This window comes from Zophobas morio, unplaced genomic scaffold (assembly GCF_036711695.1).
Source record: "Zophobas morio isolate AGI-343-1 ecotype UQ-CSIRO unplaced genomic scaffold, CSIRO_AGI_Zmor_V1 ptg000008l, whole genome shotgun sequence".
NCBI lineage: Eukaryota > Metazoa > Arthropoda > Insecta > Coleoptera > Tenebrionidae > Zophobas > Zophobas morio.
This window is the reverse complement of record NW_026972113.1, coordinates 7,288,290-7,310,634: the sequence shown is the minus strand read 5'-3', so window position 1 is coordinate 7,310,634 and position 22,345 is coordinate 7,288,290. Positions and strand designations below refer to the sequence as shown.

The 22,345-nt window shown below is 33.2% G+C and overlaps 1 protein-coding gene across 1 annotated transcript in view; it reads left to right on the top strand.

Annotated features, from left to right (window-relative positions):
- Window positions 1–22,345, top strand: part of LOC135124812 (uncharacterized) — a 177,505-nt gene that overhangs the window by 75,598 nt on the left and 79,562 nt on the right. Inside the window, exon 3 of the mRNA XM_064050034.1 lies at window positions 16,393–16,598. Within this exon, the coding sequence (XP_063906104.1) occupies window positions 16,393–16,598 (206 nt within the window). The remainder of the gene's footprint in view (window positions 1–16,392; window positions 16,599–22,345) is intronic.

Genomic DNA, 22,345 nt, shown 5'->3' with positions numbered 1-22,345 from the left:
TTGAATTTTTATAATTTAAAAATTATTTCAGACCTTCGATGTTTAGTAAGTTCAAAAAAAGAATTATTTCAGGACCAATATTGTTGGTTCTTCCTAAATTTATATCCTTATAGCATTTTAAGCATTTTTCAAAAGTTGACGTTGACGGAATTTCTGGAATTAAGCTATTTTGAAAAATTTTCGGTCATTTCAATTTTTGGAATTTAGGCAACTTTTCCAAAATTTACTAATTTAAACTTTTTGGATTTTGACAGTTCTAAAGTCGTTTCAGTTCTCTAACTTTCTCGTTACCAAAAACCAATAAAGTTTATCCTTCCAGGATGCTTAATTATTCAAGAATCATTCTTGACGTTGACGAAATTTTTAGAATTCAGTTATTTGAAAATTTTCCGATTATATAGATTTCCATAATTCCAGATTTTTCTGCACATTTAAGCACTTACACTGTCCTTATATAATGGAACTCAATAAAATTTAAAACTTTTCTTAATTAACTAATCTTTCTAAAATTTGGTAATTCACAATTTTTGGATTTTGGCAGTTTTAGAATTACATATTTCAGTTGTTTAGTTTTTAGTAACTTCAAATAAAGAATAATTTCAGGACCATAATAATGTTGGTCCTTCCAAAATTTATATTCTTAACCAATTTGAAATCAGAGGCATCCTTTTATACCTTGACGTTGACGAAATTTTTGAAATTTATGTATTTTAAAAATTTTCATATTTTCAGGTTTTTTGTACTCTCAAGTAATTGTACTGTTGTATATACAGTGAAACCAAAAAAGGTCCAAAAATTTCCGAAATCAGTCAACTTTTCCAAAATTTCGCAACTCAAAATTTTTGAATTTTGACAGTTTTAATATTTTTTGCGCAGACTTGAGTTATCTCACTTCGAATGGATATGGCGGGGCTTCTAGGTCACTGTATTGCGATCATTTACGTACAGGTCGCTCGTTTCCGTCTGTCTATTAGGATCATATGGTAGATAGTAAAACGCTAAACAGTTTCGTAGTTTTTTTGCAAAACTCTCAACAAATTGCAATTTTCTTGTCAGATTTATGCGTGCCACAGAATCGACGAGTTTCCTCTGGAATTTCAACGATGGTACAGAAAAAGCGCCACCATCACCCTTTAGGTTGTTCATTAAGTTTTATACGACTCATCTAGCCATAAACCGCTCGAAATCAACATCCCTGCTAAAAGCGCCCCAAAATTTCGCTTCGTGCTTGCGGTATATTCCGATTCTCTCCCGTATGTGTTCGGCATCCCAGCCACAACTTCTCCATTTATTATAATTATTATGGTGGCCTCATCCTGTCGCCGCCTAATGGCCGCCGCAGCACCGTCTCACCCAAACAGATCATAAAAACTGGAAAGAGCCATCGCGAGAAATCATCTGAGCAGATGAAACGTGGGGAGAAAGCCATCAAAGAATTCTCCGCCTGTAGAAGTTGCGATTAGTTTCAGCTATAAACTTCTTAAGGAAATATGTAGTTTGGAAAGTTCCTATTTTTATAACTCACCCTCGACGGACGGCACCTTAACGAGCGATAGAGAGATGTTTGCGAGAAGATTCCCGAAAACATCGTTATAACATCACACTTACATAATTCGCTAAGTCTGCTTAATCCGAACGCCACGACGGGTCTTCGGCATTTTTCAGCGCCTCCATGCGACGCCGAGTCGTATTAATAAGCGACATTTCCGGGTTAGATCGGTAAATTATTTAAAGCTTTTAAGTGCTCTGATTATCTGGATTTACACAGTCGGAGAAAATATTGATGTTTATTTTAAATTCGCGCCGGGGATGCGGAGTAGATTTATATGTAAATATATGGATTTATCGAAATGAGGGCGCTTTTAATTTAGTTCTACTTTTTTTTTTTTAATAAAAAAAAAATTGAAATTACCTTTTCCTTGTTCTTTATTTATTACTCATTTTTTTCAACCCTCCGTCGATTTGTTTCCCCGGTTTTTCTCCTCTAATGGAGGTTACAATTATGGCGGCGGTTATGAGGGGCCACGTTTGATGTTGCCCTAAATCGCGTGGATGTTAATAATTAAACTAATTTTATCGGCATGTTTGAATTAATTGGGGACACCTACCTTCACTGCGCTTTTACGGTTAATGTGAGTCATTTCGTGTTGAATATATTCCTGGCACGAAATTTCGGCGTAATTAAACCTGATGAAGCATATTGTTTTTGAGCGGCAATTTGAGGCATTCGGCGGAACTCAAGCTATCATCCTTTTTATCAATTACACTCATTTTCAAGATTACGTGGCCGAGTCGTATGAGGAACACCACAATTACATATATTAAATAATCACCAAATTAAACAGAATATACCCCGGCTTATTCGTGCAATACGTTTAAAATACACCAATTTCAAATATTTACGCGTCGATAATTCACCGCATTTTATTTATTTATAGTTTAACACATCTGAATTTGGATTAAATAATTTTGTTTACGTTATCAACAGATAAACAACATACTTATGTCATCAAACTAAAAGAGATTCCGTAATTTGAACTGCTATAGACCGTTTACCGAACAGATGGAGTGATCACGTGCGCTACAAAATAATTTGGATCATACAGGCGTCTATAGAATTATTATAATAAAACAAACCTAAGTACAATGATAATTTTTTTGAGTCATCCTGTATACGGCCATTTACCATTTACAATTTTTAACTGACGTCATCACATTATTTTGGTTAGGGTTTTACCATATACATGATATTTCTAATATAAATACAAAATTTGACAACAATCGGCCCAGTACTTTCGGAGATTATCGGTCTAATAATAATCCGGGACGGCAGACAGACGGACAGACAGACAGACCATTCGTCCGATGGACTCGATTACTATATTTCCTTAACTTACGCTTGGAAAGTAAAAAATAAAATATAAAAGCTTAATTTGTTTAATTTGTGGCCCTTGTTTGTCCGTTATCGATTACCTTCTGTTGCGCCAGCCGCCCATTTCGTGTGGTTAATGCACTTGTTAAAATTCTTCGTGAAACATTTGTAAATATTTGCGGCCATAAATTTGCCATTTTCGCGTAAAAAATTTGTCTTTCAATCACCCGGATTAAGAAAGCATAAAAAGCAGGTTTGAGTGGGGATTAATCTTTGGCTTTAATTTTTTCTTAATATACATAGTATTCTTACATGCTAATTTCTTATTGCGAAATAATAACGATTTTGCAATTAAATTCCGCTCCTTTGGCTCTTGACGGTTAAAAAAAATCATCACAATTGAGATAGGGCGGGTGGGCGGGGCTTATATTTTGCCTATTTTCCTAACATACGTACTCGTCTTTTCAGAACAAGAAACTTAAAACATGTTTAAAATGGTAAATTCTTGTAGACAAATATGGATTTTGCAATTAAGTTCCGCCCCTCAGCTCACGACGAATAAAAAAATCATCAGAATTGAGATCGGGTGGGTGGGCGGGGCTTATATTTTACTTTTTTTTTCTTAATATACATAGCCATCTTTTCGTAACAAGAGACTTAAAATATGGTTAAAATCGTACATTTTTGCAAGGAAATGTGGATTACGCATTTATGAGGCAAAACCTAAGTGGAAAATGGATATTTCTTTACACAAATTTTCCATTTCAAACATGTTTTAAGTTTCACATTGTGAAAAGAATTCTATACCTATTAAACATTGAAAATAAAGGGGATTGATGGTAAATATTTGTTCATTTTCCTCGATTTAGAAAATTTGACCATTCGAGATTCTTAACTCGAATCATTTGAAGATTTTCCGGAAAATCTTTGAAAAATCTTTATTCGTTTTTCTCGGTAATTTGAGGAGCTGCATCAGCAACGACGTCGAACTCGTGATATATGGAAAATTCCCTATATACTGGCATAGTTTTCCGGTTGACAAAAGCCACATTGATGAATTTTCTGGAAAATTTTTGACAAATATTGACTCATTTTCTCAGCTAGTTGAAGATCTTTGAAAGAGATCACAGATTCTTAACTTGCGAAAAATTTTCTTTCCGGTCGACTCAAGCTATATTTGAAGGTTTTCAGGAAAATTCTTGGTAAATATTTCCCAATTTTTCTCCACTGTTTGAAGAATTATGGCAAAAATTACAAGAAAATCATTATATATGGAAAATTTTCTGTACAATAGCATATATTTCGGGTCAACTAAAGCGGCACTAAACATTTCCGGAAAATTCGTAGTAAATATTATTTTCCTCGGTTATTTGAAAATATGTGGTAATAACAATTTGAATTTTTTATTGGAGGAAAATTTTCGATCTGAGCAAAATTTTTGCGTCAACTAGAATCATATTTGAAGAGGATTTTGCGGAAAATTCCTGGAAAAAATTTCCTGGTTTTTCTTAATAATTTAAGAAGTGCGAGAAATTTTCTTTTCCATCAACTCGACCCATATTTGAAGATTTTCAGGAAACTTCTTGGAAAATATTTCATAGCTTTTTTTGTCTAGTATTTAAAGAATTAAAGCGAAAATGACATGAAATGTATTATTTATGGAAAATTCTCTGCACCATAGTACATACCGGCCGTATTTGAAAATTTTTCAGAAAACTGGTGATAAAATTTTCTCATTTTTCTCGGTTATTTAAAAATATAAGGTAATGGCAAACTTGAAATTTTTAACTTGCGGAAAATTTTCCATCTGACAGCAACATTTTTCGATCAACTAGAATCATATTAGAAGATTTTACGGAAAATTAAAAAAAAAATTTCCTCGTTTTTCTTGATAAGTTGACAAGTTACTTGTAGCAGCAACGCCATAAAATTCGTAATTTACGGAAAATTTGTTATACGATTGCAGTTTTCCGATGTACTAGAGCCATATTTGTAGATTTTCCGGAAATTTTTTCACGTAAGGACAATTTTCTTTTCCGTCAACTCGAGCCATATTTGAAGATTTTCAGGAACGCAAAAATGACATGCAATTCATTATTTATGGAAAATTCTCTCTATTAAAGCTGTATATGAAAAATTTCCGGAAAATTGTGATAAGTATTTTCTCATTGTCCTCGGTTATTTGAAAATATATGGCAACGCCAATTTGAAATTTTTAACTTCCGGAAAATTTTTTAACTGATAGCATCATTTTTCGGTCAACAAAATTCATATTTGAAAATTTTTCGGAAAATTCTTGGAAAAACTATCCTCGTTTTTCCTGATAATTTGAGAAGTTGTAGCAGTAACGACATAAAATTCGTGTTCTACGAAAACTTTTCCGGTAAACAAAAGCCGTATTTGTAGATTTTCCGGAAAATTTTTGATAAACATTTCCACGATTTTGTCAGCTGGTTGACGATCTATGGCCGAGATCACAGAATCTTAATGTGTGAATTTTTTTTTCTGGTCGACTCCAGCCATATTTGAAGGTTTTCAGGAAAATTCTTGGAAACTATTTTCTGATTTTTCTCCACAAGTTGAAGAGTTTGGCAAAAATGGCATGAAATTCATTATTTATGCAAAATTCTCTTTACAACAGCACAAATTTCCGGTGGAGCAAAGCAGTTTATGAAAATTTTCCGGAAAATTAGTATTTCCTCATTTTCTTCGGTTATTTGAAAATTAATGCTAATGGCAACTTAAAAATTTTAACTTGAAGAAAACTTGCTGTCTGCTAGCATCATTTTTCGATCAACTAAGGTTATATGTGAGAATTTTGTGGAAAATTTTTGGTTTTCGTTTTTCTTGGTAATTTGAGAAGTTGTAGCAGCAAAGACATAAAATTACAAACAGGCAATATGTTAGCCCGCCCACCCGCCCTATCTCAATTGTGATGATTTTTTGTATTAGGTGTGAATCGAGAGGACGGAACTTAACTGCAAAACCCTTATTTCTTTACAATTATAATTTCTTGAGTCACCCTGTATACGCCCATTTACCATTTACAATTTTTAAATGATGTCATCACATTAACGGGGGGGATGATTAGACAAATTTTGGTTAGGGTTTTACCATATAGATGATATTGCTAATATAAATACAAAATTTGACAACAATCGGCCCAGTAATTTCAGAGATTATCGGTCTAATAATAATCCGGGACGGCAGACAGACAGACAGACAGACCATTCGTCCGATGGACTCGATTACTATATTTCCTTAACTTACGCTTGGAAAGTAAAAAGTAAAATATAAAAGCTTAATTTGTTTAATTTGTGGCCCTTGTTTGTCCGTTATCGATTACCTTCTTGTTGCGCCCTCGCCCATTTCGTGTGGTTAATGTACTTGTTAAAATTCTTCGTGAAACTGTTGTAAATATTTGCGGCCATAAATTTGCCATTTTCCCGTAAAAAATTTGTCTTTCAATCTCCCGGATTAAGAAAGCATAAAAAGCGGCCTATTGTGTAGCAGGAAAAACTCTGTATTCTCCGCAGCACTCGAAACCAGGAAGAAAAACCACTTCCGTTTCCTGTTCGCCGAATTCAGCCACATAAAAAAGTGCCAAAGAAACGAACATCTAAGTCATTAAAACTAATAAATCGTTCTGATGGCGAGTGGCTTATCGTAATGAAAGCGCGAGCTTTGGAGTTGTTCTGATTTTATCAAATTTGCTTTTAATTCAGGCGATTATTGCGCAGTGCTAGACTGCAGGAAATTATTTCAGTAGCGCACTTTTAATCGATGCCCGATAATTTATTAGAGTCGGGAGGATTTACAGTCGGGCGAAGTAGGACGAGGACTGTGCGGCTGACGTATAGTGGAATCACACTAATCGAACTGTACTGGTGAGGATCTTGATCGGGCACTGTTCGAGCATCGATCAAAGAGCATGAACTAAATCGTTTAGTTGAATCTTTAATTCAACGGGTTAAAATTGCACAGCCAATTAATTTCCGCTATTTCCGACTTCCTGCTCGACGACACCAAAGCAAAATAATTAAATAGCGTTTAATTAAAAGTTGCAATGTAGGACCGACAGATGGTTCGTTGCTATTAACGTGGCACCGGATGCGTCCTTTTTCTATCTGACCAGATAAAAACGTCTTGATTTAATGAAGCCCGAGCCGCTAACGTGTGCATCAATCATCCCACTTCTCCTGGAATATGGTGCGTAGGTTGGCATCAAAACAGGTGACACAACCAATTTGGTTAGAGAGCAAATGTAACGTAGTGTGAGAAAGGGAGACGTCTAGCTTGACTCCGCTGTCAGGGGAATCCTCCGTTTGAGTGACAAGGAAAGGATAACAGTTATGGAGTAGTCGTGCTGAAGAAGTGGATATTATCGGGAAAGGGCGCCGGATTTCGAAAATTCGGTAAAAATGGTGCGCTTTTTCCGACTGGACAAACCCATAATTTGCTAATTATAGTTAATAGTGGTCCCTGAAATTGTAAAAGGTCAGACCTCGGTCCTGGGTTTGCGTCACTGACCCATTATGTAAGATTTTACAATCCCACCAGTTCCGGTTTGACGCTGCTACTTTAAATAGCACTGAAACCTGAAAATAAAAAAAGCGCCTGTATTCTGTTCATGATCCACCACAAGTGTAATAGTGCGTCCGGTCGCGCTATAGTCCCACAACCTGAAAAATCACCCGCGAGTTTGGCTTGATTCCTACCGCGTCACGGTCCTCAGAGCCCGCTATTCGTGTTTACTGCGTATTATTCCTGGAATTATATTTATGTCCACGGTCTAGGCAAGATTATCAATCATAAATAAGGGGGATCATCTCATAAACCATAAGCGTACGAGTTATGCTTTCTATTTTTGTGTGTGCGTTCGCGTAATAAATATTCAAAGAATGGAAAAGCCACATTTCCGAATGCAATATAAACCAATATTTGTATAGGAGAATAATAAAGTACCGAAGAAGAATACACAAACAAACCTATCGTATCATTTCCGTTGCTTGCTTTTGTTCTGTTATTCTCTCATATCCCGTGTATTTTCGCCCAGTTTCGGAGAACGGGTTTGTCAATTTCGGTAAATATGGACGCAGCGTATTGAAAAGTAATTATGGGTGGAAATTTGTTTGTTATTCCTTTTACGGTGTTTGTGGGGTGTTTTATTGTGACGGGTGATGAATCTGGCGAGTTGAGGATCAGTGGAGATTTTTTTAAGAACTGGGATTTTCGGATCGAGTTAAAGAGATATTTAGCGCCCCGAGAGGGTTTTACGTTTTTAAAAAAGACAGTTGGGGGCATCGAGGTCTGATATAAAAAAAAAAGAATAAAAGAATCATCAGATTTGAGATAGGGCGGGTGGGCGGGCTTATACTTTGAATTTTTTTCTTAATATACATATCTATCTTTTCAAAACAATAAACTTAAAACATGTAAAAATGGTACACTTTTGCAAAGAAAAATGAATATTCATATCTTTATACAAATTTTCCATATAAACATGTTTTATGTTTCATGTTGGCAAAATGTGAGCCCGCCCACCCGCCCTGTCTCCATTGTGATGATTTTTTTTATTCGCCGTGAACCAAGGGGACGGAGCTTAACTGCAAAACACTTATTTCTTTTTAAGAAATTAAAAACATGTTTCCGAGTATGGTGGTGTTCAAAGAATACTATATGTATATTAAGAAAAAAAGGCAAAATATAAACAACGCCCACCCACCCCAACTCAATTGTGATGATTTTTTTTTATTCTTAGAAACCTAAAACACGTTAAAAGTAGCAAATTTTTGTTAGGTAATATGGATTTTGCAATTACGCCCCGCCCCTAGGTCTGCTAACCAATGAAAACTTCATTTCTATTTACATCAGGGCAGGTTTGGGTGGGGCTTAATTTTTGGCCTTATTTTTTTCTTAATATACATAGTATTTTTACATTCTAATTTCTTATTGCGAAACAATAACGATTTTGCAATTAAATTCTGCACCTTTGGCTCTTGACGGATAAAAAAAATCATCACAATTGAGATAGGGCGGGTGGGCGGGGCTTATATTTTGCCTATTTTCCTAATTTACGTAATCGTCATTTCAGAACAAGAAACTTAAAACATCATGTTTAAAATGGTACATTTTTGGAAGGAAAAAAAAATCCATTTCAAACATGTTTTAAGTTTCACATTGTGAAAAGAATTCTATACCTATTAAACATTGAAAATAAAGGGGACTGATGATAAATATTTGCCCATTTTCCTCGGTTTAGAAAATTTGACCATTCGAGATTCCTAACTCGAATCATTTGAAGATTTTCCGGAACATCTTTGGAAAACCTTTATTAGTTTTTCTCGGTAATTTGAGGAGCTGCGTCAGCAACGACGTCGAACTCGTGATATATGGAAAATTCCCTATATACTGGCATAGTTTTCCGGTTGATGAATTTCCTGGAAAATTTTTGACAAATATTGACTAATTTTCTCAGCTAGTTGAAGATCTTTGACAGAGATCACAGATTCTTAACTTGCGAAAAATTTTCTTTCCGGTCGACTCAAGCTATATTTGAAGGTTTTCAGGAAAATTCTTGGAAAATATTTCCCAATTTTTCTCCACTATTTGAAGAATTATGGCAAAAATTGCAAGAAAATCATTATATATGGAAAATTTTCTGTACAATAGCATATATTTCGGGTCAACTAGAGCGATACTAAACATGTCCGGAAAATTCGTAGTAAATATTATTTTCCTCGGTTATTTGAAAATATGCGGTAATAACAATTTGAATTTTTTACTGGAGGAAAATTTTCGATCTGAGCAAAATTTTTGGGTCCACTAGAATCATATTTGAAGAGGATTTTGCGGAAAATTCTTGGAAAAAATTTCCTGGTTTTTCTTAATAATTTAAGAAGTTAACGTGCGAAAAATTTTCTTTTCCGTCAATTCGAACCATATTTGAAGATTTTCAGGAAACTTCTTGGAAAATATTTTCTAGCTACTTTTTCTTTAGTATTTGAAGAATTGTAGCAAAAATGACATGCAATTCATTATTTATAGAAAATTCTCTCTATTAAAGCTGTATATGAAAAATTTCCGGAAAATTGTGATAAATATTTTCTCATTTTCCTCGGTTATTTGAAAATATATGGCAACACCAATTTGAAATTTTTAACTTGCGGCATCATTTTTCGGTCAACAAAATTCATATTTGAAAATTTTTCGGAAAATTCTTGGAAAAACTATCCTCGTTTTTCCTGATAATTTGAGAAGTTGTAGCAGTAACGACATAAAATTCGTGTTCTACGAAAACTTTTCCGGTAAACAAAAGCCATATTTGTAAATTTTCCGGAAAATTTTTGATAAACATTTCCACCATTTTGTCAGCTGGTTGACGATCTATGGTAGAGATCACATAATCTTAACGTGCGAATTTTTTTTTCTGGTCGACTGCAGCCATATTTGAAGGTTTTCAGAAAAATTCTTGGAAAATATTTTCTGATTTTTCTCCACAAGTTGAAGAGTTTGGCAAAAATGGCATGAAATTCATTATTTGTGCAAAATTCTCTTTACAATAGCACAGATTTCCGGTGGAGCCAAGCAGTTTATGAAAATTTTCCGGAAAATTAGTATTTCCTCATTTTCCTCGGTTATTTGAAAATATATGCTAATGGCAACTTGAAAATTTTAACTTGAGGAAAACTTTCTGTCTGCTAGCATCATTTTTCGATCAACTAAAGTCATATTTGTGGATTTTGTGGAAAATTTTTGGAAAAAAATTCCTATTTTTTCTTGGTAATTTGAGAAGTTGTAGCAGCAAAGACATAAAATTACAAACAGGCACTATGTTAGCCCGCCCACCCGCCCTATCTCAATTGTGATGATTTTTTGTATTAGGCGTGAATCAAGAGGACGGAGCTTAATTGGAAAACCCTTATTTCTTTACAAGAAATTAAAAACATATTTTTGAGTATTGTGGTGTTCAAAGAATACAATGCATATCAAGAAAAAACGGCAAAATATAAACCCCGCCCACCCACCCCATCTCAATTGTGATGAATCTTTTATTTTTAGAAACTCAAAACACGTTTAAAATTGTAAAGAAACTTGGATTCTGCAATTAGGCTTCGCCATTCGATCTGACAACGAATGAAAAATTCATCACAATTGGGATCGAGAGGGCTTCTCCTTTGGTTTTCTTATTTAATTAAAACATTTAGTTTTCTTTATATAACACGATTACTTAAGAGCATATTTCACATGGTAATTTCTGGTAGAAAAATATGGATTTCACAATTCATAATTCCTTGAGTCACCCCGAATAAAAAAGTCATTCGAATTGAGATCGGGTGGGTGGGCGGGGCTTCTATTTTGCCTTTGGTTTCTTAATATACATAGCCATCTTTTGATAACAAGAAACTTAAAATATGGTTTAAATGGTATATTTTTCAAGGAAATATGGATTTTGCATTTATGGGGCGAAGCTTATTAATTGGAAAATGGATATTTCTTTACACAAATTTTCCATTTTAAACATGTTTTAAGTCTCATGTTTGGAAAAGAAGTCTATACATATTAAAAAAAAAGCAAAATGTTAGCCCGCCCACCCGCCCTGTCTCAATTGCGATGATTTGTTGTATTAGGCGTGAATCAAGAGGACAGAGCTTAACTGCAAAATCCTATGTGTTTACAAGAAATTAAAAACATGTTTTTGAGTCGTGGTGTTTAACGAATACTGTGTATATTAAGAAAAAAAGGCAAAATATTAACCCCGCCCACCCACCCAATCTAAATTCTTATGATTCTTTTTAGTTCTGGAAACTTAAAACACGTTTAAATTCGTAAATTTTTGTAAAAAAATATGGATTTTGCAATTAAGCTCACGATGAATAAAAAATCATCAGAATTGAGATCGGGTGGGTGGGCGGTGTTTATATTTTGCTTTTTCTTTTTCTTAATATACATAGCTATCTTTTCATAACAAGAAACTTAAAACATGGTTAAAATGGTACATTTTTGTAAAGAAATATGGATTTTGTATTAATGGGGCGAAGCCTAACTGGATAATAGATATTTCCTTATACAAATTTTACATTTTAAATATGTTTTAAGTTTCATGTTGTGAAAGGAAAATAATGCATATTAAAACAAAAAGGCAAAATGTTAGCCCGCCCACCCGCCCTATCTCAATTGTGATGATTTTTTGTATTAGGTGTGAATCAAGAGGACGGAGCTTAACTGCAAAACCCTTATTTCTTTACAAGAAATTAAAAACATAGTTTTAAGTATCGTGGTGTTCAAGGAATACAGTGCATATCAATAAAAAACGGCAAAATATAAACCCCGCCCACCCACCCCATCTCAACTGTGATGATTCTTTTATTCTTAGAAACTTAAAACACGTTTAAAATTGTAAATTTTTGTAAGGAAATTTGGATTTTGGAATTAGGCTTCGCTCGTCGGTCTGACAACGAATGAAAAATTCATCACAATTGAGATCGAGAGGGCTTCTTCTTTGCTTTTCTTTTTTAATTAATACATGTAGTTTTCTTTATATAACACGATTACTTAAGAATATATTTCACATGGTAATTTCTGGTAGGAAAATGTGGATTTCAAAATTAAGTTCCGCCCCTCGAGTCACGACGAATAAAAAAGTCATCAGAATTGAGAACGGGTGGGTGGGCGGGACTTCTATTTTGCCTTTGTTTTCTTAATATACATAGCCACCTTTTCATAACAAGAAACTTGAAATATGGTTAAAATGGTATATTTTTCAAGGAAATCTGGATTTTGGAATTATAGTGCGAAGCCTAATTGGAAAATCGATATTTTTTTATACAAATTTTCCATTTTAAACATGTTTTAAGGAAATTTGGATTTTGCAATTAGGCTTCGCCATTAGATCTGACAACGAATGAAAAATTCATCACAATTGGGATCGAGAGGGCTTCTCCTTTGGTTTTCTTTTTTAATTAAAACATTTAGTTTTCTTTATATAACACGATTACTTAAGAGCATATTTCACATGGTAATTTCTGGTAGAAAAATATGGATTTCACAATTCACAATTCCTCGAGTCACGCCGAATAAAAAGTCATCAGAATTGAGATCGGGTGGGTGGGCGGGGCTTCTATTTTGCCTTTGTTTTCTTAATATACATAGCCACCTTTTCATAACAAGAAACTTGAAATATGGTTAAAATGGTATATTTTTCAAGGAAATCTGGATTTTGGAATTATAGTGCGAAGCCTAATTGGAAAATCGATATTTTTTTAGACAAATTTTCCATTCTAAACATGTTTTAAATTTCATGTTGTGAAAGGATGATAATAGATATTAAAACAAAAAGGCAAAATGTTAGCCCGCCCACCCGCCCTATCTCCATTGTGATGATTTTTTGTATGAGGCGTGAATCAAGAGGAGGGAGCTTAGCTGCAAAATCCTTATTTCTTTACAAGAAATTAAAAACATATTTTTGAGTATCGTTGTGTTCTAGGAATCCAATGCACATCAAGAAAAAACGGCAAAATATAAACCCCGCCCACCCACCCCATCTCAATTGTGATGATTCTTTTATTCTTAGAAACTCAAAGCACGTTTAAAAATAGGTAAATTTTTGTAAGGAAATTTGGATTTTGCAATTAGGCTTCGCCCCTCGGTCTGACAACGAATGAAAAATTCATCACAATTGGGATCAAGAGAGCTTCTCCTTTGGTTTTCTTTTTTAATTAAAACATTTAGACCTGGTTTATAGAAACCGAAGTTAAAGTTAATTCGCGATTAACTTTTAATTGAGGTTCGTTGCTAGGCGACGTGCAGGTTTTAACCAATCACGAGCTCCCATTCCACATTTTAATCCAGTGTTAAATTAATCGAGGATTAAATATTTAACTCGCGCTTCTATAAACCGGCCCTTAGTTTTCTATATATAACACGATTACTTAAGAACATATTTCACATGGTAAGTTCTGGTAGGAAAATATGGATTTCACATTTCACAATTCCTCGAGTCACGCCGAATAAAAAAGTCATCAGAATTGAGATCGGGTGTGTGGGCGGGGCTTCTATTTTGCCTTTGTTTTTTTAATATACATAGCCATCTTTTCATACCAAGAAACTTAAAACATGGTTAAAATGGTACATTTTTACAAGGAAATATGGATTTTGCATTAATGGGACGAAACCTAAGTGGAAAATAGATATTTATTTATACAAATTTTTCCATTTTAAACATGTTTTAAGTTTCATGTTGTGAAAGGAAGATAATACATATTAAAAAAAAAGCAAAATATTTAAAAATTTTTAAGAAGCACATTTTCATGTTTCCTATATTGTTCTATAACAGTTAAATCAAATAAACATAGAATTCTTTGAAATGACGTCATCAAATTGTTGTTGGGGATGATTATCAAAATTTTGGTTAGCATTTAATCATCTACATAATATTTCTAATCTACATACAAAATTTCACAAGAGTGGGTCCAACAGTTTCGACGATTGCGTGTCTAATAGGAATCGAGACAGACAGACAGACAGACAGACAGACTGACAAACAGACAGACGGAAACCGGAGACTTCTTTTTTCGTACTCCAGGGGTCATGAATTTTTTTTTTTTAAACAGGGAAGCGTTTCACGTAAAAATTGTTTTTTCAAAGCCACTAGCCGCAGTTTTGCTTCATTAAAAACAATTTAGCTTAAAACCCCATTAGACGAAGTTCACGAACAAAATGTTGGTTTGATCGGCGGAATTCCACCTTGCCGTTGACCGCGAAAGAGATTTTTTTCACGAACTGAGGCATTTACATTTTATACGAACTTATTTCACAAAACAGGAACCGGCTTTCAAAGAAATATTGTTTTTGTAATTTTGGTTCATTAAAAACCGTTTAGATTAAAAACGCATTCTGCGAAGTCCGCGAGTTCGTCTGGCTAGCGTCGGTTTTCCACCCGGAGCTAATGAATAAAATTTCTATTAACTCAAGCACCTGCCAACTGCATAAATAAAATAAAGCAACATTTAATTTAACTACGAATAGGGTGCACAGCATCGACGTGATTGTGAAGCAAAGAACCAAAATGAGCAATTACCGCAATCAAATGACAAAGCTGTGTACGTAATCCCGAGCGCCCTTTTTTGCGTGAGCAAATGTGTGCCCAAATTTAAATTGGTTAATTAGCCACAACCTTGTGCAAGTCCCATGTTTACACAGGAAAAGTTAAACCCGCGGCTCACCCTCATGAATATGCATGTGAGAAATTGGAAAAAGCCTCGTTTCACGCTAATTGACACCGAAATCTTGATACACAACAAGCGAATAGAGTCAAGGAGCTCTAGATGAATTAGTGCGCTGTTGAAGCCCGTCTCGACCGCGTCCGGTATATGACTGAGTTACAGTTATACTTCCAGTAAATCTTCCCAGGCTTAGATTCAGTTGAGCAGAAAAATAAAGTTTATTTCTCGGTGTTAGGTCCCGTGTGCCTTGGGTCACTCCGTGCATGTTCGACACTTTCCCTCCATGGACTTCCCAACCTGCGCTGGTAATAATCCGGATTACCGGAACTTGTGTTTTATATATGTGGAAGCCTCTGCATTATTTGGTGTTTACGCGACGTTACGCAACCAACCGAGGATGCCCTGTTTTCGGTCCGGGCAAATCTGTGGTCTCGTAAAGGGATGAATTCTTCATCAAACGCCGGAGGCGGCTCATCTCTTCTTACTTGAATTTATTGAAAAGGGCGGAAAACACTCTTTGTCATTTTTTAACGATCGAGCTTCGGGAGAATTAGGGCGGAGGGAATCTTCTTACCTTTGATAAAACGGGACCGTTTTGAAATTCCCTTTGGTTTCTTATCGAAATCAGATTGGTGCATCTTGCAACTTTCAGGAGCATAAAAGGAATTTTAGAGCACGGAGCGAGGTGGGTTTTCATGCCGGGTTGAGCGTGAGTGGCACTCGGGAGGAACTTGACTGGTGTAATACTCCGACAATAGGAATACTCGGGAGCTAATGAAAAGCCCTTAATAGACCATCAAGAGGCGATTATTACAAAAAATCTCATCCTTGATGTTCAAAGGTCACTGGTTTTTTAAAGGATATATGTGTTTTCTAAAGAAAATTTAAGCCCATCACAACGTAGTTCAACAATTTTAGATTAAACGCGTTTTATACGTTATCAAGTGTGCGCATCGTAACCCCCTTCCTACTTAATTTCGCCCTACATCCCCAATCCGGCATAATTGTTTGCTAAATTCTGCCCAATTAAAAACGACAGATTAAACTACCGCCTTCAATCCTCCTCTTTCGCTCCAGTTAATTGATAATCTGTACAATCACCTCCTTGGGAGACAAAAGTGTACGCGTTTCTGTAACAACGCGCAAGAAAATTACCAACCCCATTTGTGTAATAGCTCCTGGTTGAGTTGTTCAAGAGGTGTAAGCGCCGCCATGCGTGAGGCAATCCCGACTCAAACTCGCCTAACTTCGCTAACGCCATCGTTTCAAAACTCGATTAACTTTGGCGGTTTGCAGGTGGAGACGCCCTCAAGGACGTGTCGGTGACGATCCCTCCGGCGGTGAAGATCATGGACACGGTGACGCTGCAGTGCAGGTACGACCTGCAGGGGGAGCAGCTGTACACGGTCAAGTGGTACAAAGGGCAGAAGGAGTTCTTCAGGTACATCCCGAAGGAGCTGCCCAGCACGCAAGTGTTCCCTTTGCCCGGGATCAATGTCGATGTAAGTATTGAGGGCGCTGGTTTTTACGGGTGTCGGGGTTACTCCTGCTGAAAGAAGTTAATTCCAGGGGTTATGACTAAAGCTCAGAATTATATGCAGAAAAAATCATGTAAATATGCGCATATATGCAAAAAATTGCTAATTGGAGGTCTTTGAAAAACCTGTCCGCATTACTGGAAAAGGTCGGTACTTATTTACCTGCATATTGGCAATAACCAACTCTATTAAAATTGTATTCAAATTAAAATTTTCACCAATTACCACGAAAAATGCAGCAAAAATTTATATTACATATGTTGCATAAGTGTAACAATATTATACAGGGTGATTTCGAAATGTGGGCAATAAAAAAATGGGGAATAAGCTATGTTTAGAAGCAAATATTTGAAATTAAATATAAATTGTTATACACGGCACTGGTAGTGCTTTTTGACCTACTAGAACTACTATTGAATGAATGGCACAGAACGACTAGGATTAAGAACCAAAAAATCGGGGCACTGTTAGGCAACCTTCAAAAACACGATTAGGGTCAGGCGTCTATGAGTTGATTGCCGATGTGTGTTCGGTTAACGTCTTTGAAAATGGTGAATTTTTCCAATTCAGAACGTGTCGAGATGGAGTACCTTCAAGCCTCAACTCATGATCGTGGTCGTGATAGAACCGAAAGAATACTGCAAGCTGAAGAACAAATTTTAGAACGCATGGAAGAAGAGCCCTACATCAGCACTCGCCGACTTACGGCTGAAATTGGAGTTTCATAGTTTGCAGTACATCGTTCATTAAAAGAACAAGGCTTAGATCCATACCACGTTCAAAAAGTGCAAGCTTTGGAGCCCGCTGATTTTCCACGTTGCATACACGTATTTTGAGATCACCCTGTATAGCACTTCTCATCATAAGGCAAACTATGACTATTTAGTCTTTTCTTGGGTTCCGGACCGCTACATACCTACAGGAATTTTTGGCAATCTTTTTGTTCGTGACCATGAGTCTCATTTCTTGAGGTTTTGGAAAGAGGACGTAGTATATGCAAAGAACATATTTTTTTTTTTATTATTAAATAAATATTCATTTTACAGGAGTATTAAAAATAATCAAAGGGGACTACACATTTTTGTTCATAGTTTAATTTCGCACAAAGTACTAAAAGAACAGTAAAAAAGTAGTTTTATTTGTTAATAAGGCCAATAATGACATTGTAAAAATGACGAATTTTTCCAATGGATAGAATTTTTATCAGGTTCTAGATATTTTAAAGTGGGACTTCAAATGAAATAAAGAACTCGATTATGATGATCACGTGCGATAGTAAAAGTTATAATAATATTATAGGAGTATATTATTATACTTCCTTATACAAATTCACAATTTTAAACATATTTCAAACTTCATGTTGTGAAAAAAAGTCTGCACATATTAAAACAAAATGGCAAAGTGTAAGCCCGCCCACCCGCCCTATCTCAAATCTGATGATTTTTTTATTCGCCGTAAACCAATGGGGCGGAGCTTAACTGCAAAATACTGATTTCTTTGCAAGAAATTAAAAACATGTTTTTCAGTATCGTGTTGTTCAAAAAATACTATGTACATTAAGAAAAAACAAATGAAATATAAACCCCACCCACCCACCCCATCTCAATTGTTAGGATTTTTTTTATGATGGAAACTTAAAACACGTTAAAAATCGTCAATTTTTGTAAAGACATGTGGATTTTGCAATTAGGCTCCGCCCCTAGGTGTTGCCAAGGAATGAAAATGTCATTACTATTTAAATCAGGGCAGCTATGGGTGGGGCTTAATCTTTGGCTTTATTTTTTTCTTAATGTACATAGTATTGTTTGAACAAGACGATACTCAAAAACATGTTTTTAATTTCTCGTGGAGAAATAAGGATTTTGTCGTTAAGCTCCGCCTTCTCGGTTCACGACGAATAAAAATATCATCACAATTGAGATAGGGTGGGTGGGTGGGGCTACATTTGAAAAGCAATTGAAACATAGGCAAAAAGGTAAAATTAACTCCACCCACCTCCGCATCTGTATTTCATTGGCTTATTTTATTTACTATGAGATGAAAACTGAATTACATTCTGTGAGTGGTCCAATTTATGCTCAAAAAAATTAAAAAAATTTGTCTGATCATCCCCACCAGCAGTAATATGACGTCATTTCCAACTTTTACAATAGTAAATGTTATTTATTTGGATTATTTTGGATTTTTTTGGACTTTTTGGATTTTCTTGGGTTTTTTAGATTTATTCAATTATTTCGACTTTTAGTTGTTATTTTTTGTTTTTATTTTCAGATTTTTGTATTTTTTGGATACTAAGTATATATTTTTTTGGATTTTTATTTAAATAAATAATTAAACAGCAATAATAATAATAATAATTTTTGGACTTATTGAATTTCCTGAATTTGAGTTTCTTGGGTTTTTGGATTTTTGAATTTTAAAAATTCATTGATGTTTTAGAAGTTTTTAATTTTCTGGTTATTTGTGATTTTTTAGATTATTGGCTATTTTTAGTTTCTTGGGTTTCTTACATTTCGTGTTTATTTTTTTGAATTTTGTATATTTTTATTTTTTGGATTGATTGGCTTCTTTGTTTATTTTTCATTTTTTTTTGTTATTTTGGATTTTTGCATACTTTAGAGTTAGATTTAGATTTCTGGAATCATTGGATTCCTTGATTTTTTACTTATCTTTCATGGATTTGTTAGATTTTTTTTGAATGTTTTGGATGTTTTCGATTTTTTTAATTATTGGATTTCTTCAGTTCTTTTTCCCGAATTTCCTGAAATTTGTGAACATTTCGGCTTTTTTTGGATTTTATGGAATTATTTTTGGTTTTTTATTTTTTTTTTGGAGTTTATTTTGGAGTTTTTAATGAATTTGTTTCGCTTTTTGGTATCCTTGAAATTTTTTGGAATTTTCTAAATTTTTCTGGATTTATTCAATTTTTTCGACTTTTTGAATAATTCTTATGTTGTGCTTTTTTATTTCCTCATAATTTTTTGGACATTTACAGTTCTTGGATTATTGGATATTTTCAGTTTGTTTCTTGGACTTTATATTGGAATTGATTTTTTTTATTTGTTTGGTTTTTTTGAATCTTCAGAATTTTTTGGAATTCTCTCGGTTTTTAACTTTTTTTTTGAAGCTTTTGCTTTTTTTTTTATTTTTTGGGAGTTTTTGATTTTCTATTTATTTTTTTTGGTTTTTTGCATTATTTTTGGTTTGTTGTAACTTTTTGTATTTTATTACTTTTTTTCAGATTTTTTTAGTTTTTCTGAATAAGTTTTTTTTTGGATTTGTTTGGTTTTTTGGATGTTCCTAGATTTTCTTAGATTTACTTAGATTTTCAGGATTTTTTGGATTTTTTTGGAATTTTTCGGATTTTCTTGAATTTCTTTGCATGTTTTCGTTTTTTTTTTTTTCTTGAATTTTTCGGGCTTTAATCTGGACAACTTTAGATTTTTTTGGCTTTTTTGGATCTTCGCATCTTTGGAATTCCTAGGTTGAATATTTTTCAATTTTTTGAAATTTTTGTCTTTATTCAATTTTTCCGACTTTTTGAATAATTGTTATTTTTACTTTTTTACTTCCTGACTTATATTTTATAGATTTTTTTATCTGTTTCGATCCCTTTGGATTTTGTTAGATTTTCTGGATATTTTTGGATTTATTGGATTTTCTGTTTTTTTTTAGATTTATTCAATTATTTCGACTTTTAGTTGTTATTTTTTGTTTTTATTTTCAGATTTTTGTATTTTTTGGATACTAAGTATATATTTTTTTGGATTTTTATTTAAATGAATAATTAAATAATAATGATGACTTTTGGACTCATTGAATTTCCTGAATTTGAGTTTCTTGAGTTTTCGGATTTTTTGAATTTTAAATATTCATTGATGTTTTAGATGTTTTTGAATTTTCTGGATATTTGCGATTTTTTAGATTATTGGCTGTTTTTGGTTTCTTGGGTTTCTTACATTTCGTGTTTATTTTTTTGAAATTTGTATATTTTAATTTTTTGGATTGATTGGCTTCTTTGTTTTTTTTTTTATTTTTTTTGTTCTCTTGGATTTTTGCATACATTAGATTTAGATTTAGATTTCTGGAATCATTGGATTCTTTGATTTTTTTACTTGTGTTTCATGGATTTGTTAGATTTTTTTTAAATATTTTGGATGTTTTCGATTTTTTTAATTATTGGATTTCTTCAGTTCTTTTTCACGAATTTCCTGACATTTGTGAACATTTTGGATTTTTTTGGATTTTATGGATTTTTTTCGATTATTTGGATTTATTTTTATTTATTTTTTATTTTTTTTTTCGACTTTATTTTGGATTTTTTAATAAACTTGTTTCGCTTTTTGGGATGTTTGAAATTTTTTGGAATTTTCTCAATTTTTCTGGATTTATTCAATTTTTTGGACATTTACAGTTCTTGGATTATTGGATATTTTCAGTTTGTGTTTCTTGGACTTTATATTGGACTTGATTTTTTTTATTGTTTGAATTTTTTGGATCTTCAGAATTTTTTGGACTTCTCTCGGTTTTTAATTTTTTTTTGAAGTTTTTGCTTTTTTTGGATATTTTGGGAGTTTTTGATTTTATATTTATTTTTTTGGTTTTTTGCATTTTTTTTGGTTTATTGTAATTTTTTGTATTTTATTACTTTTTTTAGATTTTTTGGGTTTTTCTGGATGTTTTTTTTTTGGATTTGTTTGGTTTTTTGGATGTTCCTAGATTTTCTTAGATTTACTTAGATTATCTGGATTTTTTGGATTTTTTTGGAATTTTTCGAATTTTCTTGAATTTTTTTGCATGTTTTTGTTTTTTTTTTTTTGAATTTTTGGGGCTTTCACGTGGACAATTTTAGATTTTTATTGCTTTTTTGGATCTTTGTTAGATTTTCTGGATATTTTGAATTATTTTTGAGTTTTTTGGATTTTTTCGTATTTTCTTGGATTTTTTACATATTTTTGTTTTTTTTTAGATTGTTTTGGGCTTTAACTTGGACATTTTTAGATTTTTTTTTCTTTTTCTTCCTAGGTTCTTTTGAATATTTTTCAATTTTTTGAAATTTTTGTCTTTATTAAATTTTTCCGATTTTTTGAATAATTGTTATTTTTGCTTTTTTACTTTCTGACTTACATAAATTTTATGGATTTTTTTATCCTTTTCATTCCTCTTGGATTTTCTGAGACTTTCTGGATTTTTTGGATTTTTTGAATTTTAAAAATTCATTGGTGTTTTAGATGTTTTTGAATTTTCTGGATATTTGCGATTTTTTAGATTATTGGCTATTTTTAGTTACTTGGGTTTCTTACATTTCGTGTTTATTTTTTTGAATTTTGTATATTTTTATTTTTTGGATTGATTGGATCCTTTGTTCTTTTTTATTTTTTTGTTCTTTTGGATTTTTGCATACTTTGGATTTAGATTCAGATTTCTGGGATCATTGGATTCCTTGATTTTTTTACTTGTGTTTTATGGATTTGTTAGATTTTTTTTGAATATTTTGGATGTTTTCGATTTTTTTAATTATTGGATTTCTTCAGTTCTTTTTCCCGAATTTCCTGAGATTTGTGAACATTTTGGATTTTTTTGGGTTTTATGGATTTTTTTCGATAATTGGATTTATTTTTGTTTTTTTTATTTTTTTTTTTTTGGAGTTTATTTTGGATTTTTTAATGAATTTGTTTCGCTTTTTGAGATCTTTGGAAGTTTTTGGAATT